Source organism: Oculina patagonica, chromosome 14, assembly GCF_052425735.1.
Source record: "Oculina patagonica isolate OP01 chromosome 14, crgOcupat, whole genome shotgun sequence".
NCBI lineage: Eukaryota > Metazoa > Cnidaria > Anthozoa > Scleractinia > Oculinidae > Oculina > Oculina patagonica.
The window spans coordinates 18,538,908-18,561,689 of record NC_135771.1 but is presented as its reverse complement, the minus strand read 5'-3'; the positions used below and the strand labels follow the sequence as shown (position 1 = coordinate 18,561,689).

General features: G+C 40.2%; 1 protein-coding gene across 1 annotated transcript; it reads right to left on the bottom strand.

The window, feature by feature from the left end:
* Positions 1-1,604: 1,604 nt before the first annotated feature.
* On the bottom strand, positions 1,605-21,201 carry LOC144638725 (uncharacterized). The gene is made up of 22 exons (XM_078497956.1): positions 21,118-21,201; positions 20,959-20,999; positions 20,738-20,812; positions 20,518-20,581; positions 18,846-18,983; positions 17,488-17,578; positions 16,706-16,800; positions 16,512-16,574; positions 16,365-16,420; positions 15,526-15,605; positions 15,309-15,377; positions 14,289-14,395; positions 13,642-13,677; positions 13,131-13,406; positions 12,142-12,381; positions 11,013-11,127; positions 10,129-10,220; positions 9,502-9,603; positions 8,581-8,724; positions 7,937-8,002; positions 4,712-7,431; positions 1,605-3,803 (listed from the first exon to the last, which is right to left on the bottom strand). The coding sequence occupies exons 1-22, from the start codon at positions 21,190-21,192 to the stop codon at positions 2,942-2,944; spliced, it is 5,607 nt and encodes a 1,868-aa protein (XP_078354082.1). The 5' UTR covers positions 21,193-21,201; the 3' UTR covers positions 1,605-2,941.
* Between the last annotated feature and the right edge of the window lie 1,581 nt (positions 21,202-22,782).

Genomic DNA, 22,782 nt, shown 5'->3' with positions numbered 1-22,782 from the left:
AAGTTCAGGAAAATCTGTAAGAGCGTTTTAGAGTAAATCAAGAATGAAGTGTTTGGTATTTCCTTATAAATTCCTACAATCGGCAGTTGACATATTTTAACAAATTAAAGCAAAACGTCTTTCGCTTTTAGTTAATGGTCTTTGATGGTGGAAGTATTTATATTTCAGTGAGAGTAACTGCGCTCAAATAATACGAAACAATTTAAAAGCGCCCATTTTATATTAAAACAGGTTTTTTTCTGAAAATTTCATTCTTGATTTACTTGAAAACGCTCTTACAGATTTTTCTAAAATTTCGTCAACAGTTAGTCAATCTACTAAACTTTAACATATCAAAAAATAAACACCAAGAGTCAATCTAGATTTCGAGAAATTCAAGCTTGTATGAGAACAAAAGAAAACGTCAATCGTTGCTATGGTAACCTTTGTGACTGAGTGACGGGTAAAAAATTAAAATTTGGTATTATTTGATCATTATGGTGTATTTTGGCTAAAATCGAACATTGGCTTCCTAGATAATTTTAATTTTCAAAACAACCACCCTACGGCTAAAAAAACTACATCGAGCCTCCTTAAGCTGACAGAAACTATTGCCTTTTAAACAAATATCTTTAACATGCTTGCCGAAACAAACACACCAGGTAATCTTGTTCTCGCTTCGTGCTCGAGAACTAATGGATGCCTGTAAGAACTTCGCTGAGTGAATTGGTAAACGTCAAAAACGACATAACAGAGCGAAGTTTTCTGGACTCTCTATTCAGTCTATCTTTTGAACTCCTCTTAAAATCAAATGCGATCTTGTACGATGCAGAAATTTAGGTTTTGCTGAGTAATGTACAATGCAATAACAAAATTATCATTGATGAACAAACCAGGCTCAAATTTGCTCAAGACTGCTTTATGAGGTCATTGCCCTGTATTGCATTGCACATCCTTACTGCGCAGAATTTTACGCCTAATAAGCGCGCACATAAACAAAATGGCGGCTTTTTTCTATGCGGCTTAGTCCGCGAGAGAAGTAAATTGTCGCTTTCTCGTAAACGAGTCTGGTGATCTATCAATTTTTTCTCATATTTAGTTGGGTGTAGCGATCAAATTCTTTCTGTAAAATGAAAACAGATCAATTCCTATGTTTGAAAAATAAATTATCGCTAAAAACGTATATTTTGGTAGTACTCGCAGAGGAATTATATGGAATATACAAGGTCTTTCTGCTCCTAAACGAATCTGGTGACCCCCTTTTTTATTTCAAAATTTAAGTTTCTTAAATTAATAAACCAGTAGGCGAAGTTTGGTTAAAAATCTGTGTTCAGTTCTATTTCAGGGTATTGGGTAATGTCCTTAAGCAATTTAGAAAAGTGAACAGTCAACTGAACAGTGAACAGTGTGTCAACTGAGAGCGCACTTCGCCAGTCACGAAAGACATTGTTCAACACTTAAATATCAACGACAAATATCTTATCCAACAACTTACATTTTATTGACAAAAATAGCGTTTCTTTTTTTTTTTTTCGTCAAGGCATAAACAAGATTTGCAGGATGAAAACAGATATATCTCTGGTCTTCAGTAAATAATGGTTTTTCTTTAACAACAATATTTACAATAAAGAATCTATTCGCTTGAAAATAGATTTTTGTCATGTAAGAATTTTCTAACTCACCAAGACAAAAGTATATTTTCAAAGCAAGTTGCGACTTGTTTAAGCGACAATCTATGATCTAAAACCCTTAAAGCCCCGCATCTAAATTCAAAGTTGATAAGGAGGTAGTCTTGTTGAACCAAAAAATTCTCAAAAGCTTACATTAGAAGTTATATAAGAAAGCCTGTAAGGAGTTTTTACAATTTGATCAAGGGGATTCAAGGGTTAGAGATATTAACTGAGCAGGGCACGCTATCAAGCGCAATAACTGAAACAAAACTTGTGTTAGTTGCAGTAACAAAGTAAGCAAATTTAAACTAGTAAAAGCAAACCCTTTCACTCCTGAAGCCAAATCCAAAATTGAAACCATAAAATTGAAAAATCGTTTCGCAAAATATTGGAAAAAGTACCACATAAACATACTGCTCAATAGCTTTCATTTGAATGAACACACATTAGGGTTTGATCCACAGACTTGTAAGTTAGAACCACCTTGTACAGCATAATAAACAGTACCACATGAAAATACTGCTCAACAGCTTTCATTTGAATGGTTACACACTATGTGTGACTCCGGAGTGAAAGGGTTACACTTTGGTCCAGCAAAACCAAGGAGTTGACTCTAGATTGCCTTAAAATACCAGCAGTAGGCCCAAACAGCAAACGAGCTGAACTAAATGTGAACAAATCTCGAAAAGCTTCACCTCCATAAACGTCATAGTTCGAACTGACAGCCGCGGAAACAAGAACCGTTTGTCGGAAAACCACGAAAAAATGCCGAAGAATTGCCGATTTTTTTTGGTCCAATAAGAAATAGCACGAACACTCCGAACGCTATCACGCGAGCTTGTCGTCATCACGACACGTCACTGTTACTTAGCAACGTCTCTCTTGCGAATACCGCGGGCTCAGTTGAATTACCGACCGAAAAAGGTCCTTGTTTTCCCAGCTATTCTTTTAAAATTTTAAATCTTGAGTGTCTATACACAATTTAAAAAGAGTTAAAACGGACGAAAAGAAAAACGAAGTTGAAATAAGTGATCTTAAGAACACTTACTGTTACACAGAAACTACCAGTGATTTCGTAAAAAGCATAAAAGTCCGTGATTGCAATATAAAAAATTTGAACATTTTTTTTTCTAAAGCACAAAAAGCCTCTCCCCAAGTGACCCACTGAGAAATCAATTGTTCCCCTATGATAAATAGATAACTGAAGGCAAAAAATTCTGTACTTATAATCAAAAATTTATACATACAAATGTAGTATAAATAGACCATCCCTGTATACTGGTATTAAGTTTTCATCTATACACATTATTTCCATTGTTCCCACTATTTGCATAGTTAAATGTCGGGGGTATCGAGCCCTGACACTTCATCGGGGCATAACTGGTCCGCCACTGGGGGAAGTATCCGCCCGGGGATGTACCGTACCCGGTGGGGGCGGGGTGTGCCTCCCCGGGGTAGTACTGTGGGAGAGATGCAGCGTACTGCGGATGACCCGGTGGAGGAAAGTTCAGCGAGCCGGTTGGAAGAGAGAAACTGGGCAGAGCATAGCTTGCCACGCCAGCCGCCGAGTACTGGATCCCAGGAGTCGGATAAGTCGCGTACGCTGAGGAGTAGGCCTGGTAACAAGGAGAATTGCTTGGCATTGGTGCGTTGGGTGCCACGCCCTTCAACTGCTGCATGGACGCTACCGTGTCGTTAAGATTAACTAAAGGTGGATGGTGTTCGTTGCGTGAGTTCCCGCCTCCTCTGGCCTTCTTCTTCTCTACTGGGCTCTTTCGATTGTTGGGCCGTTTCTTACTACTGCTTTTCGGCGCACCGCCATTTACTTGCGCAACGGTTTTCGCAGACACCTCTTGACTTTGTTCAGGTTGCGCAGCCCCTAAAGACTGGAACCGAGAAGCGTCCGAGCTCGTTTCCACGACAACCGGGCTAGGTGTACCGCTGACCGGGCTACTGCTGTGTCCAGAACTGTTGTCATCACTTTCCGTATGAGTTCCGCAAGAGCTTGTACCATCACTGTCATACTGGATCAGTAAACTCAGCGCTCCTTTCGCCTTGCCAGGAGCTTTCTTCTTTTCTTTTCGCTTACGCTTCTTCGCAGGAGGCTCTGAAGTTTGCTTTGTTGACTGGCTGGGCTTCTCAGAGGCTTGACAACTGGGTGGATAAATTGAAAAGTGCACTTAATATTAAAGGGACTGTGTCACGGCTAAGTTAATTCAATGTTATTAAATTTTGCCAAATATTCGCTATGAAACTAAATGTTTGCAAAGAAATTAATTCTATGGATCTTAATGACAAAACCATAGCTTCATTGCAGCTAAATGTGTCTCCTGGGGGTTATAATTTAAAGTTACAAGCAAACAGGATTATCTTTGAAAACTGTTTAGCCCAACAATATTTCAAAAACTTATATCGCAATCAGTTTCAATCTTCGTCTATTTTGGCCATCCGTACCTTCTTTTGTATTTGATGTGTTGTTGAAATGTTCCTTCACTGTTTAAAGACGCTATTAGGCTATATCTTTGGGCAAAAGTACACCAATACACCACCAAAAGTCGTCGCAAAGACCTTTTCTTGGGGTGTTCCATACTTTTTCGTCAAATAACCCCCTCAATTCCCGAAAATTGGTCTGTAATACTTCCAAAAAAATCCTCCATCTGACCCAATTCAAGACCGTACCTAAACATTGTTTCTTTACACTATTAAGTCCTTTACTGAAGAGCTTGTTTGTGAATTTTTTATCGTTTTAAGACACTTTCGATGTGCATTTTCCCACGGCAGACCCCTTATTTTGAATTTTCTATCGTTGTGCGAAGTTTCGAAGACCAGCTAACACTCGTCATTTTGTCAACAAAATTTTGTCATCAACTACATTTTTTTCCGATGCAAACTCCCTTTTAAATATAAAGCAAACCATTTTTGAAAAGTTCCTTCCAAAAAAGACCCACCAAAAGAACCTTTGAACGGCTGACTTTCGTTTTTTTACGGTAAATTAAGAGCTCTTAGCTACAGTAAGTTGACTAAATAGCAATCAAGGTTAACACCGGTCTGTCAAGTTTTACCTGCTTTTCTCTTTCTTCCCAGGTTCTCCTTCTTTTGCGGGTGAAAACACGCTTCCAAACGACGGCAGCGACACTCCAGAATGAGACTGCAGTCTCGGGGAGGGTGCTACTGGGATTGGGCTGCGAGCAGAGTTGGGGTTGCTATCCACCAACACAGGTGCCTGGCCTTCCAACACCGCTGACCCTGCTTTGGAAACGGACGACGAAATCGATGGGGACTGGGGAAGAGTTTCATGAGCCATCAGACTGCTGACTTCCGAGTCGGGACTCGCGGACTTGGGAGCCTGGGGCCCAGGAGAGGAGCGCTTCCTGCCTGACAAACTTGATGGGCTTGCTCTTTTCTTTGGGCTGGGTCTCTTGCCGCTGGGAAGCGGAATCATATCGAGAGGAATATCAGCAAGGACGGTCGTGCTAAGATTTTCGGTGGGAGAAGCATCGCGTCCATGTCCAGGGCTTTTACTCGAAGATACCTTGTTGGCGGAAGAAACGGAAGAGGTCACCTCGCTGGAAACAGTTTCACCTTTAGTTATGACAGAAGCACGATTTGCCAGGGGCATTTCTTGAACGTTAGAATTCTTGTCTGTGAAACGATAACCAACAGAAGGGTCAGTCTTTTGTGGGTCCGCTAGACCCTCTTTAGGAGGACTATCTGTTTTTGTACCTTGGAGAGGAACACTTCTCGACACCACGTCCGAGTCCACACTTGATTCAACACGAGCCTGTGGGCCCATTTTAGTAGGTGTTCCTACAGCGGGTACAGAATGTGAATCAGGGCCTGTAAGAACAGGGACAGGAACACGACCAGTCCTGTCAGTCCCTGTAGAGTTCTGTGCCGTGTTTGAAGAGGTCGGGCCACTAGATTCAACACGGGAACTTTGATCAGTCTCCTGGTATGACAACCTTGGTGATGGCGGAGATATTCTTCGCTGGTTTTGGTTCATCTCGCCAGAGGAGACTGGTGTTGGGAACGAGTAGGTAGCAGGGCTCGTTACAAAAGGCACACGGGTTTTACTTGTTGTATTTGGCGAGTTCATGTCACGGGTTATATGCGCAATGCTGAAGTTTGTTGAAGGCGACTTGTTTCTGCCTTTGGGGCTGCTCCTGTTAGTCGATACAGGGCTCGGGTGCCTTTTATCCACTTCTGCGTCACCAGGACTTTTGCTTTTGTTTGTTTGTGTCTCTGGGCTTGAACTAACAAGGCTGTCAATTGTAAATGGCGAAGTTCTTTTCTTGCTTGTTGGTGGTGTTGCACTACGCGCTGGAGTTCGTTGAGCCGGACTGGGCTGTTCCACGGAAGATGTCACACCTCCAGGCAACGGACTTCCAGAAACATTTCCCATGGGAGGGGTCCTTGGAGACTTGGATGCACTCTTGCTGGGAGGAGTGGGTGGGGTATCCACGTGTCGTCTTTGCTCGGCTCTAGAAATGTCCGGGATGGAAGAAGCTGAAGCTACCGAAGAAGGCGTCCCTAGAGACCGCACTGCTTGGGAGGTTGCTACTAGAGGCGGTGGCTGTTCGGGCAGTGTGTCATTCAGTAGGTCGCAGAGGAGCTTGATGCCAGCACTGTGGTCTGTTGACAAGTCAGTGTTTGGATATGGAGTTCTGCCCACATACAACAACTGGTTTGTGGAAACGCACGGGCTCTGGGACGCGCTGGAGAATGATGGCCTAGGAGTTGTTGAAGCCATCTGTGTCGCGAACGTGTTCAAGTATTTCTCTGTAGAAGCCGAGAGGGAACTTAGGGGCGTGATACGAGAGGCAGGTGGGCGAGATGCGGCCATAGACATGGTCGATAGAGGACTCAGCGGGGAGATGAAGGAGACACCATTTTGAGCAAATGACACCATGGGAGGCACTTCGCTGCCAGATGCAACCAAGGATGTCATAGAAGTCACTTGCCTAACGGGTGTCGGTGTCACAGGCGATGTCACCAAAGAGACAGGAGACTGCAGATTGCTCATAGCACGAGCTGGTGCATTTACTGGTGTCACTGGAGAGGTGATAAGAGGTTGGAGGGGGCGAGAGACACTTGGTGACTGTCTCACTGAGCCTGTTGAAATGGAAGGTGAGACCACTGTACTCATGGTCTGTGGGCTCATCAGCACTGGCGAAGACGGAAGGACTTCCTGTTTTGATTGGCTAGTGGCCCGTGGCTTCTTTTTAGCGCCGTTTACTTTTTGACTTTGTTGTTTAGTTTTAGGAGCAGTGGCGATCACTCTGCCATCTTTATCGAGATACGTAACCATTTGTACTGGAACACCTACAGACTGTACCAAACAAGGGTGGTAGGCGTTGACGATTTGAGGCTGCGGGCTGCAGTGATGTGGTTGAGACTGGGACTTAGCGAGTGTCGCAGATGAAATAGGAAGTGACGTCACAGCTGAAGATTTAGAAACAGCGCTTGGAGAGGAAACTGGAACAGATCCGAGTGAGCCGAAAGGTTTGTTGTGGGAGCTAGAATTTGCAGAGGGAGTAGCCGTTGTTACCTTCGCAATCTGTGCAGAAGACATTGTAGAGATCGCTGCGTTTATTGACGAGGATACACTAGTTAAACACGAGGAGGGCGTGAAGGTAGTCTTTTCAGAAACAGTCTTTATGGAATCCAGTTGGTCAACCTCGCTCTGTAGCTTGTTAACCTTCTCAACCAAAGCCCTCCGTTTCGCTAACTCTTCGTATAGGTGGCTCATTAGGCTCTCTTGTACTTTAGCTTGCGAGCCGCCCTGAAAAAGGGAGAAAAGCAGCGTTTCAGTGAAGCTCGACAAATAAATTCTCTTAACTGGTCTACTTCATTAATTATTTTAGTTCTCAGTTGGGAGAACTGCTTCATCGACAGACGTTAACGTTTCCACGTTGTACTGAATAATAAACAGTATCACATGAAAGTACTGCTCAATAGCTTTCATTTGAATGGTCACACAGTAGGTTTTTATCCAAGGACTTAAACGTTAGAACCACCTTGTACGGCATAATAAACAGTACCACATGAAAGTACTGCTCAAAAGCATTCAATTGAATGGTCACACAACAGCATAACAAACAGTACGTACCACAAGAAAGTACTGTTCAGTAGCTTTATTTGAATGGTCACACACTAGGGTTTCATTCACACACTTAATAGTTAGATCCATTTTTAAAGAAATTAACAATAAAAATGCCTCAAACTGGTCCTTTGTATCTAAACTACACTGTCAACAAGTTCTGTTTGTAGGACTTTTTTTAACATACCGATTTTTGTAGAACATCAACTTCACCATTGGCGGGCTTACCATCCTTCAAGAAATTTCTTTCACCCTGTTTAAAAGAACAAAATAGTCATATGTTACTGTGATTGAACAACGCGCTGTCTAATTTAAGTAATACTTGGACGGTATAAATATAACGTTCAAACTCTCGCTCTAGCTCGCTCTCGTTTCATTGCCAATTCTGATGCGCTCACACCACATTTAAACCTACTCAAATTTTCTAGATTTTTTTAATTCTTGCGTTCTCCAGATCGTTTGAACCCGCGCTTTTACATTCATCCCGAAACTCCTCCAACCTGCATGCCACGCGTTTTGTCCGCGGTAGTGCCGAGACCGCGCTACACTGTATGTATTTAAAGCACGATTAAGCAAATTCAGGATTAGCGCGAATTTTGATTTCACTTTTTTAACTTTCAGTGAGGTTTCCTGTTTATATTTCCTGTCCACCAGTTTTGATGACTTATCGCAAACTCCACAAAACATTAACAATGGAAAACACTTACACAAGAGAAATCAAATCCCCGATTAACTTTTAATCTGAGGTTAGTGTTAATCGGCTTTCGAACAATCTGGCCCAGGATTGCACAGTACAAAACAATCTCAACAATGTTAGCTTCACACACTTACAAGAGAATTATGGTTTTTGTGTTTTTCCAGATGTTTAACCTCCTTCTCAAGGCGTTTGACTTTGTCTTTCATTTTCTTATGTTCTCCTAAGAGCTCTCCAGCTTTCATGAGTAACTCACGGGGCGTCTTTGCTGTTAAACCAATCTATATATAACAAGGACAAACACTGATCATGAAATTCAAACTGTGTTTAAAGTAATATATCAGACACGGGAGGCTGTGTTTCATCGGGATCTCTAAACACCAACGCAGAAGAAAGTTGAAAATACGACGCGCAGCGGATGATTTTTGACGAAATTCAGGGTGTTTGGATAGCCAATGAAACACTCTCTCAAGTGTTTGAATTATCTTCTCAGTCGAAACAAAAACTATGGAGTAAAGGGAAAATAAAATCGTAAAAATCTACGTTAACTTAGACCGGGTATCCAAACCTCCTTCACGGTTGTGATTTTCTTTGTTTTAACTTGATGGATAAGTAATGAGTTTGAGAATGAGCTGTCACGGATGATGCACTTCAAACCCTTAACCTTGAAATCCCCAATATCCACATACAAATTCTCCAGACTGATCTCCATTCATTTCTTATAGTCTCACTTAGGAGACTTCATTCAAAGGTTAAAGCAATTTCCCTTTGGTGACCATTTTATTAATTCTCATAACCTTTTCTCTTGGTTAAGTATTGATATTGTGAGGAGAAATTTGACGTTGGTCACTCTTGAATAAAACCAGTCTTAACCATCCTTGTTCCTTTTTGTTTTATTATTACCTCTTTGGTGTTTTCTTACCTTAGGAAACTATTATTTTGAGGTTTCCTTCGATTTACTCCAAAAGCTCATGAAACCAAATTATCACAATAGCTAAATCATAAGAATTGAACACAGGGCTACCAGTTATGGATTTAGCAGTAACAGATCTACCAACCTCATCCATCCGTAACTGAAGATTTCCTAGAGCTTCTTTTTGTAACAAATCAACATGGCGTTCAGCTTGACTGACTTTTCCCATTAATTCCTTTTTCCTTTCCTACATAGGAGAAATTGTTATTGTAAAACTTTTTATTGTATGACAGTTTAAATTCTTATCGAAAAATAATGTCATAAGAAGGCAGCCTTGCTGAGTGGTTTAGGGTGTTGGTCTTGTAATCCAGAGGTTTATATACTTTATTTTCTTCTGGAATTTTTTTGCATAATTATGTTGTGAATGGTTAGTTAAGAATTTAGCCGGCCATAGAGCAGTTTTCAATTGAGTGTCGTAAAACCAAAACCAAAGTAATTACTCTGGACAATCACAAAGGACCCAGACAACCCAGTGAACCAATCAAAACTCTGAGCAAATACATGTAGCTGGCACGAAGCATGGGAAAACGTGCGCGAGCGAGTCCGATTGGTTTTAGTTCTGATTGGCTGAGAAAGTGGCGCGAGATTTTTAAGCCAATCACTAAGCATAGTAATGCAAAACCAAAGCAAACGCAATTTACTTTCGACACTCAAGTGAAAACCGCTCTATGTGCAATCTATTAATTAAAATTATTTAAAATGTTTTATGTACCTTTTGCTCCTCAATTTGCCTCTTGAGATTTTCCTTGTATTCAGAGGAATGCATGTGACAAATAAAATGAAGAAACTGGTAACGGTAAACATCTGGAAATGAATATAAAAAGATGGCATCAAATAAAACACAAAAGCTATAGTCTGCAATTGAGCCTAGTAACCCATCAGTCAGGTGCTTATCCCCGGTTTACACAGCATGAAGCGACTAAGAATATTTCTACTCCCCCTGGATGGGATGCTAGTCCAGCACAGGGTTACCCCTAGCATTAAATTTGCCAATAACCATTTATACACCTGGGTGGAGAGAGGCACTATGAGAGTAAAGTGTGTTGTCCAAGAACACAACACAGGGACCCTGGCTAGGGCTTGAACCCAGACTGTGCAAACTGGAGTCCAGCCCACTTAACACTAAAGACATTAAATGCCCCATGCATCACCTCTAGTTCTCTATTAACAGGGCTCGAGACTAACTTTTTTGCTAACTAGCTTAGTGGCTAGTGAGGCCCATTGATTCCACTAGCCAAAATCAATTTTCTACTAGCCGGAACTTTCAAGCATGGTTTTCATAGCAGTTTTCTTTCACGGCTTTCGTCACCTAAGAAAAGTCTAAATAAATCTTTTGTTTGTACGCTTCACGGCGATTTTAGCTTGCCCATATTCTTTGATATGGGCAAGCTAAAATTATATGTCAACAGTGTACTTGTTAGATCTAATCTTTCAGAGTCGATTTCAATTTGCAGATTCTTTTAACACAACTGCCTGAAATTTCCAAAACCTACTAGCCAAAATTGCATTTCTACTAGCCTGTGGCTAGTTGGCTACCGTAAGTATTGAGCTCTGATTAAGCCTCTTGAATTTCACAATCCTCCTTTTTTCACTGACCCAAAATCTGCTCCAAAGCAGGGAAACACTGTTCTATGCTGAAGTTGCTGGGTGGTGGAGAGGCTGATGATATTCTCATTCCTTGGCCTTGGCTGCTTGCCTTTTTTCGAAGGCTCTGATGACACAAAAGAAAAATTAGAGATTCACTGGGGCAGGGTTAGTACTCTTTTGAGTTTTTGAAATGCCATGACTTTCTATGACTTTTCAAAAATTTCCATGACTTAAATTTGACCATTTTTCTTAGAAATTTTGAAAAATTGTCTTGATTTCGGGTTCGGTTTTACCCTTTTCTTCAAAAAAAAATAACCTGCCTAATTTATTTTGTACAGTCAATACCATTTTCCATGACTTTCTATGACCCACACTTAAATTCCATTACTTTCCAGGCCTGGAAAATGAAATTTTAAAATTCCATTACTTTCCAGGTTTTCCAATAATAAAGATACATAAAGAAGAAAGAGCCTATTCCTGAAGCTTGGTGGCTCCTCAGAGCCACCACTCAACTCCAGTCTGTGTGTCGTTACTAATCCTGGATGGGACGCTAGCCCATCCCAGGTAGCCCCTGAGCCCCAGGATGCCCCTGACATATTAGCCAGCGTGCTCCTGGGTGGAGAGAGGAAGTGTGAGAGTATGTGTCTTGTAATGTTATAATGTGAACATGGTTAGCACACAAACCTGGATCTTAGATCATAGTTGGAAAAAGTCAAATGACAACAACTAGCTCAACATTAGAGACTATAGTTCATATAGTGTGATTTATAGAATCTCTAAAGTAGTTCTGAGAAGAACTGTTGTTGATGACTGGCGTTTTGACAACCTGGGAAAAAGTCAGCCAAAGTCAAGTGAAAAGTTGTTGTCATTTGATGATGTTATAAGCCTGATCGGTTGGAGTTGATTGGTCAGTTTAGCTGTGATGTTATTGGCTGTAAGACTTGTGTAAAGTTTTCAACAGTGACTTAAGTTAAGTGCAGCTGGAACAAGACCAAGATCTTTGCAGCGGAGGTTGAACCAGAGTTGCTAGGACAGTACTTAGGTAAATGATGAAGATGTTTGCAAGTCATTCACTCTGTCGTCCAAGTAAAAGTAATAATAATATATTATAGTTATATAGCTATTCAACATTGCAAACCTGTAAAGCGGCCACTGTAGCATTTTCTAAAGCCTTCACTGCTAGAGAGTCCTGCTTTCTTTTCTGACTTGCTTTGGATGTTGGTTTTGTCTTCACTTTTGTCATTTTCTTCTTTGGCTTTGGCTTTGGTTTTGCCTTTCCTTTGCTATTCTTTACACCCTTTTTCAGTTTCTGGGCTTTCTTGTTTTGTTGCCGCTGGTATTTTTTCCTGACCTTCTGAGCAAATGTTGGCTGACGTCCCTGGGAATAAAATAAAATAAAAATGGTCTACATTGTGTATATGGTACAAATGTATATACAACAAGAAACTAACAGTGCTTTCAGCTTGGGGTTGAGCAAGGGGTCTTTCCCTAGGGGCGAGGGTGATCGGGGCAGGGGTGTTGGGGTGTTGGGGGGAGGGTGTTGGCAGGCTCCCATGTATTCCCATGTGAAATCCACCAAACAACAACTAATCCCATAACATTGAGTGAACTCAGCCATAACAGGTGTTACAGGTTACAGCCCTTAATGGCTGCCCAGACTTGATTTAGAAGCTCTTGTCTCTGATTGGAGTTGGTAACTTTAATACAAAATGGCCACAAGATCTCTGTGTGGCTCATCTGCTAAAGTGTACAGTTTAACTGGCTGGGGGGGGGGGGGGTACTCAAAAACGTTTTATACTGGGAGGCTCCGCCCCGAGCTCTAACCTCTTTCCCTTTTATGTACCATTTTGACAGAAAGTGTACCTACTTCATATACCTTATACCGAGGCCTGAAAAAGGTACCCCTTTGGGGTGAATCCACCCTGTATGTGCCATTATAGGGAGTACCCCCCCCCCCCCCCCGGAGTAACTCGTCCCTACATGTATATGAAACAGTCAATAATACTAGAACTATACTGTGGCCAATCTTGAATTCATTTTGAGCACTGAGCTTTTCAGGCCATATACTGTAACTTGTCAGATTTTATCTCAACAGGGTCTCATGTTAGGTAGTGCTGTTGCGCTTACCTTTGCCCCACCCTTCTGATCTTGTTCTTGTCCTGGAGAAAGCACATCACTGTTCAGTTCTTGCAGTACGCTCTTGGTGTTGTTGTTATTGTTGTTTTTCTTTCGATTTCTATTCCCATTTTTATTTGCCTTGTTGGTAGCTTCAATTTGGGTGATGAGCTGATTCCACTGGTTTCTGGTTGAAACTCCAAAGAGAACATCATCCAGTTCTTCAAAGTTTGGAGTGCTTGCCATTGAGTCGCTCAAGCTGCTTGCATCACTGAAGTCTCTACCCTCCTAAAAAGACAGAAATCCAGAGCTTAAAGTTAAAATTTGTGCATTCAGATATTAATGTTCATGTTTGTTTTTATATACATATCACATTGCTGTAGTCCCTGAAAAAACTGAAACTACTTTTGAAACCAAACATGTTCTATGAGGTAAAAGTGACAATTAAATTTTTCATTTATACCTGTTTCTCACTGAATAAAAATATATTTCATAGGTATTTTAAGGAATAAAAAAATCTAACCTTTCTTCTCTTCAGGTCTGCAAAATACTGTTCAAGCTGAGGAAAAAAAATGTTTTCATGTAAATGCTGAGTTAAATATAGTGGACTCTTTCCACTAAAATTCCTGGTATACCAAAATGATCAGTCTTTCTAGAATATTGTGACAGTTTTTTGCCATAAACCTCTGTCATCAGGCTCTGCAGTCTAGTGCACTTACAATTTGGCCACCAGGCCTTTCAGATACCGTATTTATTCGATTAAGCCCCCAACCTCAAATAAGCACCCACCTTGAAGGTAAGAAAAGTCAACAAGCGCTCAGCCTCGAATAAGCGCCCACCCTCCAAGCCCCAAAAAACTGAAGTGCACAAGAGGAGTATTGATTATTATTTCTTCTCTGGCTTAGAATCTCTAAAATTCATTGATCTGCTAAGAGACATACCTATACAGAAACTTTCAAAGAACAGTTAAAATTCTGCTTTGATACATCTTTATGTTATATGTTATTATAAACTGTTTTTTGCAAAGTAAACTAGCACCCAGCCGCGAATAAGCACCCACTCTCCAGGTACCAGGGCATTAATCAAATAAATACAGTACTTGCATGTAAATGTAATTCAAAGCAAGGCTCTCTAACAATGATAAAGGACAATGTACTAATCTAATCTCACCAGTGTCCTGTCAATGACATGGACAAAATATGAGACTGGTTTTCCTGTCCATGAGACTGCACGTCCACTGGGCTTGAGTTCAGAAACGCGTAGTATAGTGCCGATATCTAAAAACCAAACAGAGAAATATTTACTGCTTGCAGGAATGTTTGAAAGCAATACTGAAAGCAGGGGTTCAATAAAATTATTCTAATGGATGGATGCATGGATGGAAACATTTACTGGTATTTTAGTAGTTTATAAAGAAGCTGTAAACATATAGGTTGCCAGTCCAGGAGGGGGACTTTGGGGTTTTCGGTTTCTTGGTTTTGGCCATTTTTTAGATCGGTTTTTTGGTTTTTGCAACGAAAAACAGTGGTTTTTCGGTTTTGGTGTCTTCTTCGGTTTTTGGGTTTTCCTTCTATTAGCATATGGTTTTCGGTTTCAGGTAAAAATACTAGCGGTTTTTCGGATTTGGTATTTGCTCTGGTTTCCGGTTTTTCCAATTTGGTTAACAGTTTCTCTGAGATCATTCTGGTAGAAAGAAAACCTGCTTTTATGTTTAAATTGCAAGTTAGAGCAGTGGAAAAAAACCCTTTCTTCCTTCTTTCAAAATCTCGAGGTACCAATTAAGGTTACAGCTTCGGGATTTGGAATATTATGTTTGGTTTTCGGTTTTGATCGAAATTCACTTTGGTTTTTCGGTTTTTTATTATTTTTTGTGCGGTTTTTCGGTTTCTTACAGGCCCCGATGCCGCTTAAGGCTGGCTGCCGGCCTATTTAACCGGCTGAAATAGAACTAAAATCCAGCTGAAATTTAACATGAAAAAAAAAAAAAGACTTGGGTAGAGCTGCCAAGGCCAGAAATGCCAGCTGAGCTTGTTGATGAGCCGGCTTACAGTTTTCTTAGCTACATCCCTGCCAGTCCTGATCCTCAAAAGATCCTCAAAATGTAAATTCTCCCACTTAATTCCCATATATTTCTTTAAATGTTAGTTCTGAGAATTCGGTTGATGGCTCTTGCATTAAAGACGGGCTCACCTGATAAATTACGAGACGTGGTTCTGAAGTTTAAGGAACAAAATGCTTTGGATGAAATGATCTTGGCACCTGAAAGAAACAGTTTTAAGTCAACATATTTCTCTGGGACATAATCTTACATGGCTAGTTGTGGAGTGACAGCTTTTGACTGTCCATAACAAAGAGAGTACATATCAAAAATTAATCATTTCATTCAATTACAGGCATTTGTACATACCTTCTCTCATGGAGGCAAACCGTTCCTTCAATTTGTGGTCCACTCCTGGTCCAAATGCAAAATTGTTGACAAACACAATTCTGAGGGAAACAAAGAGATTTTGAAACAAAAATTAATATAATTTACAGCACAGTAGTATAATTATCAGCATGCTGGAATTGAAGTTGTGACTTTTGCAGTGTGAGCCCTCTTACAGTGCCCTTCTGCAACCCATAGATGCCAAGTATCAAGCTTTTGGCGTGAGACTCACTCTTTTTGACCCAATCTCACACAACCATGCCATTCAGACAAAATATCACACTTTTTTAAAAATACTACAACTTGAGGGAAAGTCTTATTAGTTTAAATAAAGAGATATAGTCTCAACTGTACTTTGGTAGAGATGAATGCTAATCAAGTAGGGAAGAGGTTAAAAACAACAAACGCTTGCCCAGAATGAAGGAAATTGCTTCTCTGCAACTTACATTTTTAAAAATTTTCTGGGAGAGCATACCCCCAAACCCCCCTACAAGTTTGGTCCTCTGGGTCCCACTATTGCTCCTTTGGGGCAATTCAATTTCTCACTCCATACCAACCAAAAAACTTGGCATCTATGGCAACCACGTGTACTAATGGTTGCACGTTGTGGGGCAAGCTGAAAAAATGATAGAAGGGGGGTCAAGCTACAATGGACTAGCATCTCATCCTATCCTATCAGAATGTACTGTGCTTTACCCTGAAACCAGTCACTACACAAGTTCACGGTATAACCAAAACATGCATGTGTGAACGTTTCAACTGAGGATTAAAAAGACTTTGTTTACTTTCTAATATAAATTATTTAATATTTAAATACTCACCCTGCAGTCTGTATCTTTTCCCTTATCTTATTCACAAGGAAGTCACCTTTTTCAAGCTGTTGACAGTAAAAGTAAATGTTTCGAGGAGATCCTGTTATATAAGTCAACTGTTAAAAATTAATACTTTTCTGGTCTTTATTTACCCACCTTGTAAGGTTTGTGTGTTTTGCCAAACCAGCGCATCCATTTACGGAATTCTCTGTCCATATCCTTCAAGCAATAACACAGAAGAAACGTAATTGCTTTCAACAAAAACCAAACCAATTACCCAATTTTACCACTAATGTTTTGCTTGCAAAATATCACGATAAAAAAGAAAATTAATAATAACCAATATTTACCTCAGCATATTTTGCGGGGATTTCTGCTTTTTCTATACCATAACACTCCTTCACATTTCCTGATGCCGCAACTTGTAACACCACCTGACCAACACCTAAATTATAATCCCAGAGTTCGAGCTTAACAACTATTTACTAACAGTTGATAATAATTTATTGCAGGTTAGTGTCTTAAGGCGATTTACACGGTACGATTTTGTCGCATGTGACATGCTTGCGACAGGCCTACGACACATATTGTGTTGTGCGAAACAAACCTACAACTCACTTACGATTGCCGTATGCGTGCTGTAAGCTTCTCGCAAGTGACAAAATCGTACCGTGTAAATCAGCCTTTAAAATGTTTCAATAATGAATATGTTGTTCAAGAAAAAAATTCATACCTCCCCCATGGAAGGCTTTTGGGTCCCCCCCCCACCCCACCCCTTAGAAAATTCCAGTTTAGCTTTGTCCTAGTCTTTGCTTTTCCAATGACCTTTTGGGGAGATGGGTAAGGATATTTTCTGAAACTACACAGTGTCAATATATGTACAAATTCTTGTAATTATTGTTTTCATACACTTTTTATGTTGCAACTTGGCAAGAATTGATGAGATAGGCAAGAAACAAACAAACAAACAAGAAAAAAAAAATGAAAAAGCAATGAAATGATTCTGGCTAGAACTTAAAATTATCCAGAGTCCAGCATACTAACCATAATTTCTCAGAACCAACTGAAGGTAATCGACAAGTAATTATAATTGAACTATACTACGCTGTAGCAAAATTAAGACCAGACTTACCACTTCCCAGATCAATAAATACATCATTTGGACTCATGGGAACTTCTTTGATCATCTGTGCCACAAGTTCAAATGATGTCTCACCATACACCTAAAATCAAAACAATCCATGTCACTAAATTGGATCACTGTAAATTTATGTTCACTTTTATATTCATCGCTTTCTGAGAACTGCTGTTCAAAATTCACATTTGCTGTGCAAGTTAAGGCTTATGTTATCAATTAAGATTTTCATCCACACACTAAAAAGTTAGAATTACATTAGTAGAATAAAGGTATGTAGATGTATATCCTGGAAGTGAAAACGTTGTGACAGTTCCATAAAAATTAGTTAAGTCTGCATAGGATCCTAGTGAGGGTAGCAAAGGGTTTATGCGTGACGCGTGAAAAGGCCAAAAATTAAAACGTGACGCGTGAAAATAGGGCAAAAATTAGACCGTGACGCGTGAAAATAGCTAGAAAAGGCAAGTGATTCGTGAATTCTGCTGTTTCAAGTATACGTGACACGTGAATTTGGTTAAAATTTGTGCGTGAAATGGGATGACAACACCCCCTTTGTTACCCTCCCTAGTGGCCCATCAGGCTGGAGCTTATACTGGTTTCCGTAGCATGAAGCGACTAGGACAATTTCTACTCCCCCTGCATGGGATGCTAGTCCATCACAGGGTTACCCCCAGCAGTAAATTCCACCGGTACCCATTTTTACACCTGGGTGGAGAAAGGCACTATGAGAGTAAAGTTTCCCAAGAACACAACGCAGTGACCCCGGCCAGGGCTCAAACCCAGACCGCTTGATCCGGAGTCCAGCACGCTAACTATTAGACCGCCGTGACTGACTGTGACAGTTTCAAACTGTATGCAGACCTCTCAAGTCTCACGATTTTGCCGTGAGACTCACAATTTTTAGTTCAATCTCACGGTCTCACGACAAGACAGAAAAATCTCACGATAAACAGTCACAAGCTGTAAGGATACAATTTCTTGTATAATGTCATTTTTGGATTACTAAGGCGATTGTCTTGCGCCAATTCTGTGTAAATCCGTAACCAACAAAGGTATTTCATTAGTTTGTTCGCTAGACACAATCAATAACCATATATAGCAGACACAAGCCGTGAAAATAACGTTAACTTTTGTGTTGCTAAAACAGGAAAAAACTTTTCTTTCCTGGTTTTAGTTATTTTTGTCCGTCAGTTAATTAATCTCCCGGTTTTTACTCAAATCTCCCGCCTTTTTGACCTTGATCTCCAGATTTCCGGTTCTTTGAGGTTGAGAGGTCTGTGCATGTATATTCTTGATCATCATTTATCTGTTCTCCTGGTAAATAATTAGCCTGTACATGTACTGTATATTCTCACCTCAGGAGAAAATGGCTCATAGTCATTCAGTTTATCGGGGTCTTTAACAGAATGGCTGTAGACCTGTTGTATAATGTGGCGTAGAAGTTCTTGTGATGGCGGAACATTGATACATGCTGGAGGGGCACGGCCTTTCCACTGGCAAGAAAAAAGAACAATAATACATTAATTTTATTGTTATTTAATCTGAAACACTGTATTACAAGATTGCTCTACTCAAGCAAAATCGGAGTAGGGCATCCGTGTCACTGCTTCCATTGATAATTGTGTTTCTTGTTTTATTTACTTGGGCATTAAAGCCATTTCCCTGTCACAGCCACTGACTTGACACGCGCACAGAAACAACAAAGAAATTGCTGTCACCGTGTTATCCTTGCATAACACCGTAAATGACCTTTGCTGTGTTGTATTGATTAAACACGCCACTGTCACAGTACTCTTGTCACTATAAAATGCTGTTCACTTTGAATTATCTGACTTTGAATATTGAAAATTTAAACACTTACAAAATGTAACAAATTTTAAAAGTCATTTCTGCAGCCAAATTTCAAGATAATTGTGAGCAAGACCAATAAAACGCAAAGCGAAACTATGGTTCAACAAGTTGCAAACGTTACACTTTATTAAACCACAAATGATCAATGGGGTGATCGCCAAAAGGATCAATCAACCAATTAGAACATTTTCCATACATCCCAGGAAAACTCACAAAGCCCTGAACATTATTATCAACAGCAGAACACAGACAGACAGCCTCGCTCCAAATTTTCTTGAGGAGAGTGGATGACTGCACACTTGCTAGAAAATATAGGACCCCTGAATAATATGCACAATGAACTTTTGAACTTGACCTTTTACTATGGCTACAGTATAAGCAATCAGAACCTCACAAACAAATCTTTATGATGCATAGTAACAGGAACCACTGACAACCTTCAAAATGAACTAATTGTGAAAGCTAATCATATTCAAAGGGAAAAAATTAAGAGCAAGTATTGGGTAACCAGGACTCGGGGCAAATATTTGGATTATCTTTACATACCAAAAGGAAAAACAATTTTGACTTCATTTTTGGTTTAATATAGCCAAAAAATAATCTTCCAAAGAAAATGACAGCCGTTAAAGATGAATATTACTATTGCATGTCACACCATGGAGAAGTTTACATTTCAGAAAGCCAGTGGATATCTGATCACTTTAGCATAAATTTGCATGCATGCATTATAAAGTTTAAACGAATTAATTTAAAGATCAAAGCTTTCATTTCAGCGATCGAGTAGAGATCCTTCCACTTGAAATGGTAAGCCACAAAAATAGGCAAATTACAAACGGAAAGCTGTATCCGTCCGGCTCTGACGAGCTGTAAATTTGATTAAGCCGTATTGTTTATATTCTCTTCCGGTATGCAGAGAATTGCATGAAAGTGATCTGTCGAGACCTTTATAGCATGAAGCCATGCATAAGTTCACACAGGGAAATTTGCTTTGCTATCACTCAAAAACTTACTAACCATGTGAGCGTAAGCTTACACATATAGCAAATCATTCTAAAACATTCAATAGATTTTCCAACTAAACCCCTGCTGTAAAAAACATGGTTTTGATTTTGCCTCGGGCTAGTGTGAAGCATCGTGGTTAAAGAAATACTTGTACACGATATGCAATTTACTCACCAGCTGTAAAATTCCATCAATCGCTCGATTATACCGCTGGCATAGTTGGGACATACTCTCAAAGCTGCAATCAAAACAGACGATAAAATGCAACTGACTCGAGAAATGCAAGCGAAAGCCGAAATATTTTTAGCACAACTATAAACATTGTTAGTTTCATCATTAGGGACACGAAACCCCAATTTGCAATCATAAACACATCGTGGATTAAACAGATTACCTGCTTGGATCAAACTCACGAAGAACATAATTCTCAACAGCGAGTTTCAGCTCTGGAAAATCAGCACACACCCATCTAAGACAGAAATGCAGAAGCAAAAATTGTTATCGTGTGCGGTGGATCCTAAGCGAACCTGTTTGTATAACTTATTAAAAAGCGAGTCGCTACCAAACTTAAAGTTCTGAAACAGAAGGGAAATAAGCTTTTCCGTCACATTTTACCTGATGGTTTCCACAATTTCTACCGCTTCGTCCCTGCCGTCCTAAAAATCAAACAATCGGACAAAGTTTCAGCCAAATATGACAGACAAACCTGATGTAATTTACCGTCTCGCTCGGAAAATACAAAACGCTAACCGAAACACCGGCGCTTAAACTCACCAATTTTTGTAGCGGCCACGTATATGTGATGGGCTCTGCTCCAGCAGGGCTGTGCAGCTTTAACTCCAGTGCCATATCGTTCAATTAGATGTCAATATTATCCGAAATCCTTCACCAAAGACGCAAAACAATTTTCAACCCTTCTCCAGACGCCATTTTTGTTGCCACCTCTCAAGCCCGCGACCGCGCCATGCGACCCTCAGCTGCACGCGTCCGATCACGTGTCAATTTTAAGCTTTCTGATTGGATCAACAGTGATAGGATAATTGTGGTATTGTTGTACACCTGTGGATGGCAAAATTATAGCGACGATATTCGAGATCGAAGCAGACAGGTTTTCGAAAGGAGTTTTAGCGTGAACGTTAACACGTCGAAGACACGGAAGAATGTGTTTTAACAGTTCCCGCCGACCAATTAAATATCCAGTAGAATTACGTCACACACTTTCGTATCCTGTTTCCGCCTTAACAATTTTCGCCTACGTTGTGACATGTTGCATGTCCGGTTATCCGAACTTTAGGAAGTTCAAGCTCAAAACTGATATTTTCACTTCTTTCACAAACAGAATACAGCCAAATGTTTTTAAAACATTAATTTTCTCGACAAATATTATCAGAACAAAATATTTTAAAGCCGATTTTAATGTTTTCCCCCGCTTGGAGGCGGTTCTGACTCATTTATAAAATACACGGAAAATTTAAATTTACGTCGATTTACGACCACGGGGAGTTAAAGTGGGCTTTTTTTTTCCGTTTTAAACCCATGGTCACGAAACAGTTTGATACGAATGGCGAAATTAAAAGAGAACAAAATTATCGCGATTCCAGTTTCTCTGCTCAGTTCTTCGTAGTTGGTCTAAAAAATTAAAACAATTATCGAGGTTATAGTGACACAAGGGGGGTCCCCGAATAATAGCCCTGGGGCAAAAGTTTATAAATAGCAACTTCTACTTAACTTCTACTCATGGCCATGTGCCATTGGCACCCCTCAACGAGAGCAATCCCCGGGGGGTGAGGGTTGGGGGTATATGCCGCTACACCATTGCGGCCTTAATTACAGACTAGACACCTAAAATCTCAACCCTATCCCAGACTTACCATTTTAACGGAGACTCTATTACTTTCACACTAAGTTGCTTTTAAAGGTGCCATAAAGATTTGTATTTCAATTCATGTAAATTTTATTCATTTTCAAGTGTCAATTACTGGTGTAAATTGAAATAAATTCTTCAAACCATGCCACTGATCAGCAATAAAATATTTTAGGGTAAATGATACCCTAAAGCAGACCATACCCTATCCCAGAGTAAACTACTTGAAACCGGCGTCACAAACCCATATAGCTTATACATGGAGTACCCCCTCCCCCTCGGGAGAAATGGAATTATTCGTAAGGGAAAGTATAATACCTCTAGTCTTTCCTTCTCGACAAAAAGGAATGAAAAGTTATATTTCAGTAATTCTACTGGTGTTGACGACTAGTACAAAACCCTTGAAGCGTGCGCATGCATATTTTCTTCGCCAGTGGTGGGGGCGATTCTACGTGCTAAAGGGCGATCCTAACTTCCAGGGATTTCAAATGTTTTCTTTCGTTGAGGGTGATTACTCGAGCGGGGCGATGTTTTGAAGTGGGGCGTTAATTATCCGAGGAAGTATTAGTATCAGT

Coding starts and splice junctions, on each gene's coding strand:
- LOC144638725 (XM_078497956.1), bottom strand. CDS start 21,192: ATGGCACTGGAGTTAAAGCTGCACAGCCCTGCTGGAGCAGAGCCCATC. Junction 21,000..21,117: donor CGTGGCCGCTACAAAAATTG/GTGAGTTTAAGC, acceptor TTTGATTTTTAG/GACGGCAGGGACGAAGCGGT. Junction 11,128..12,141: donor CTACAGTGGCCGCTTTACAG/GTTTGCAATGTT, acceptor TTGTGTCATCAG/AGCCTTCGAAAAAAGGCAAG.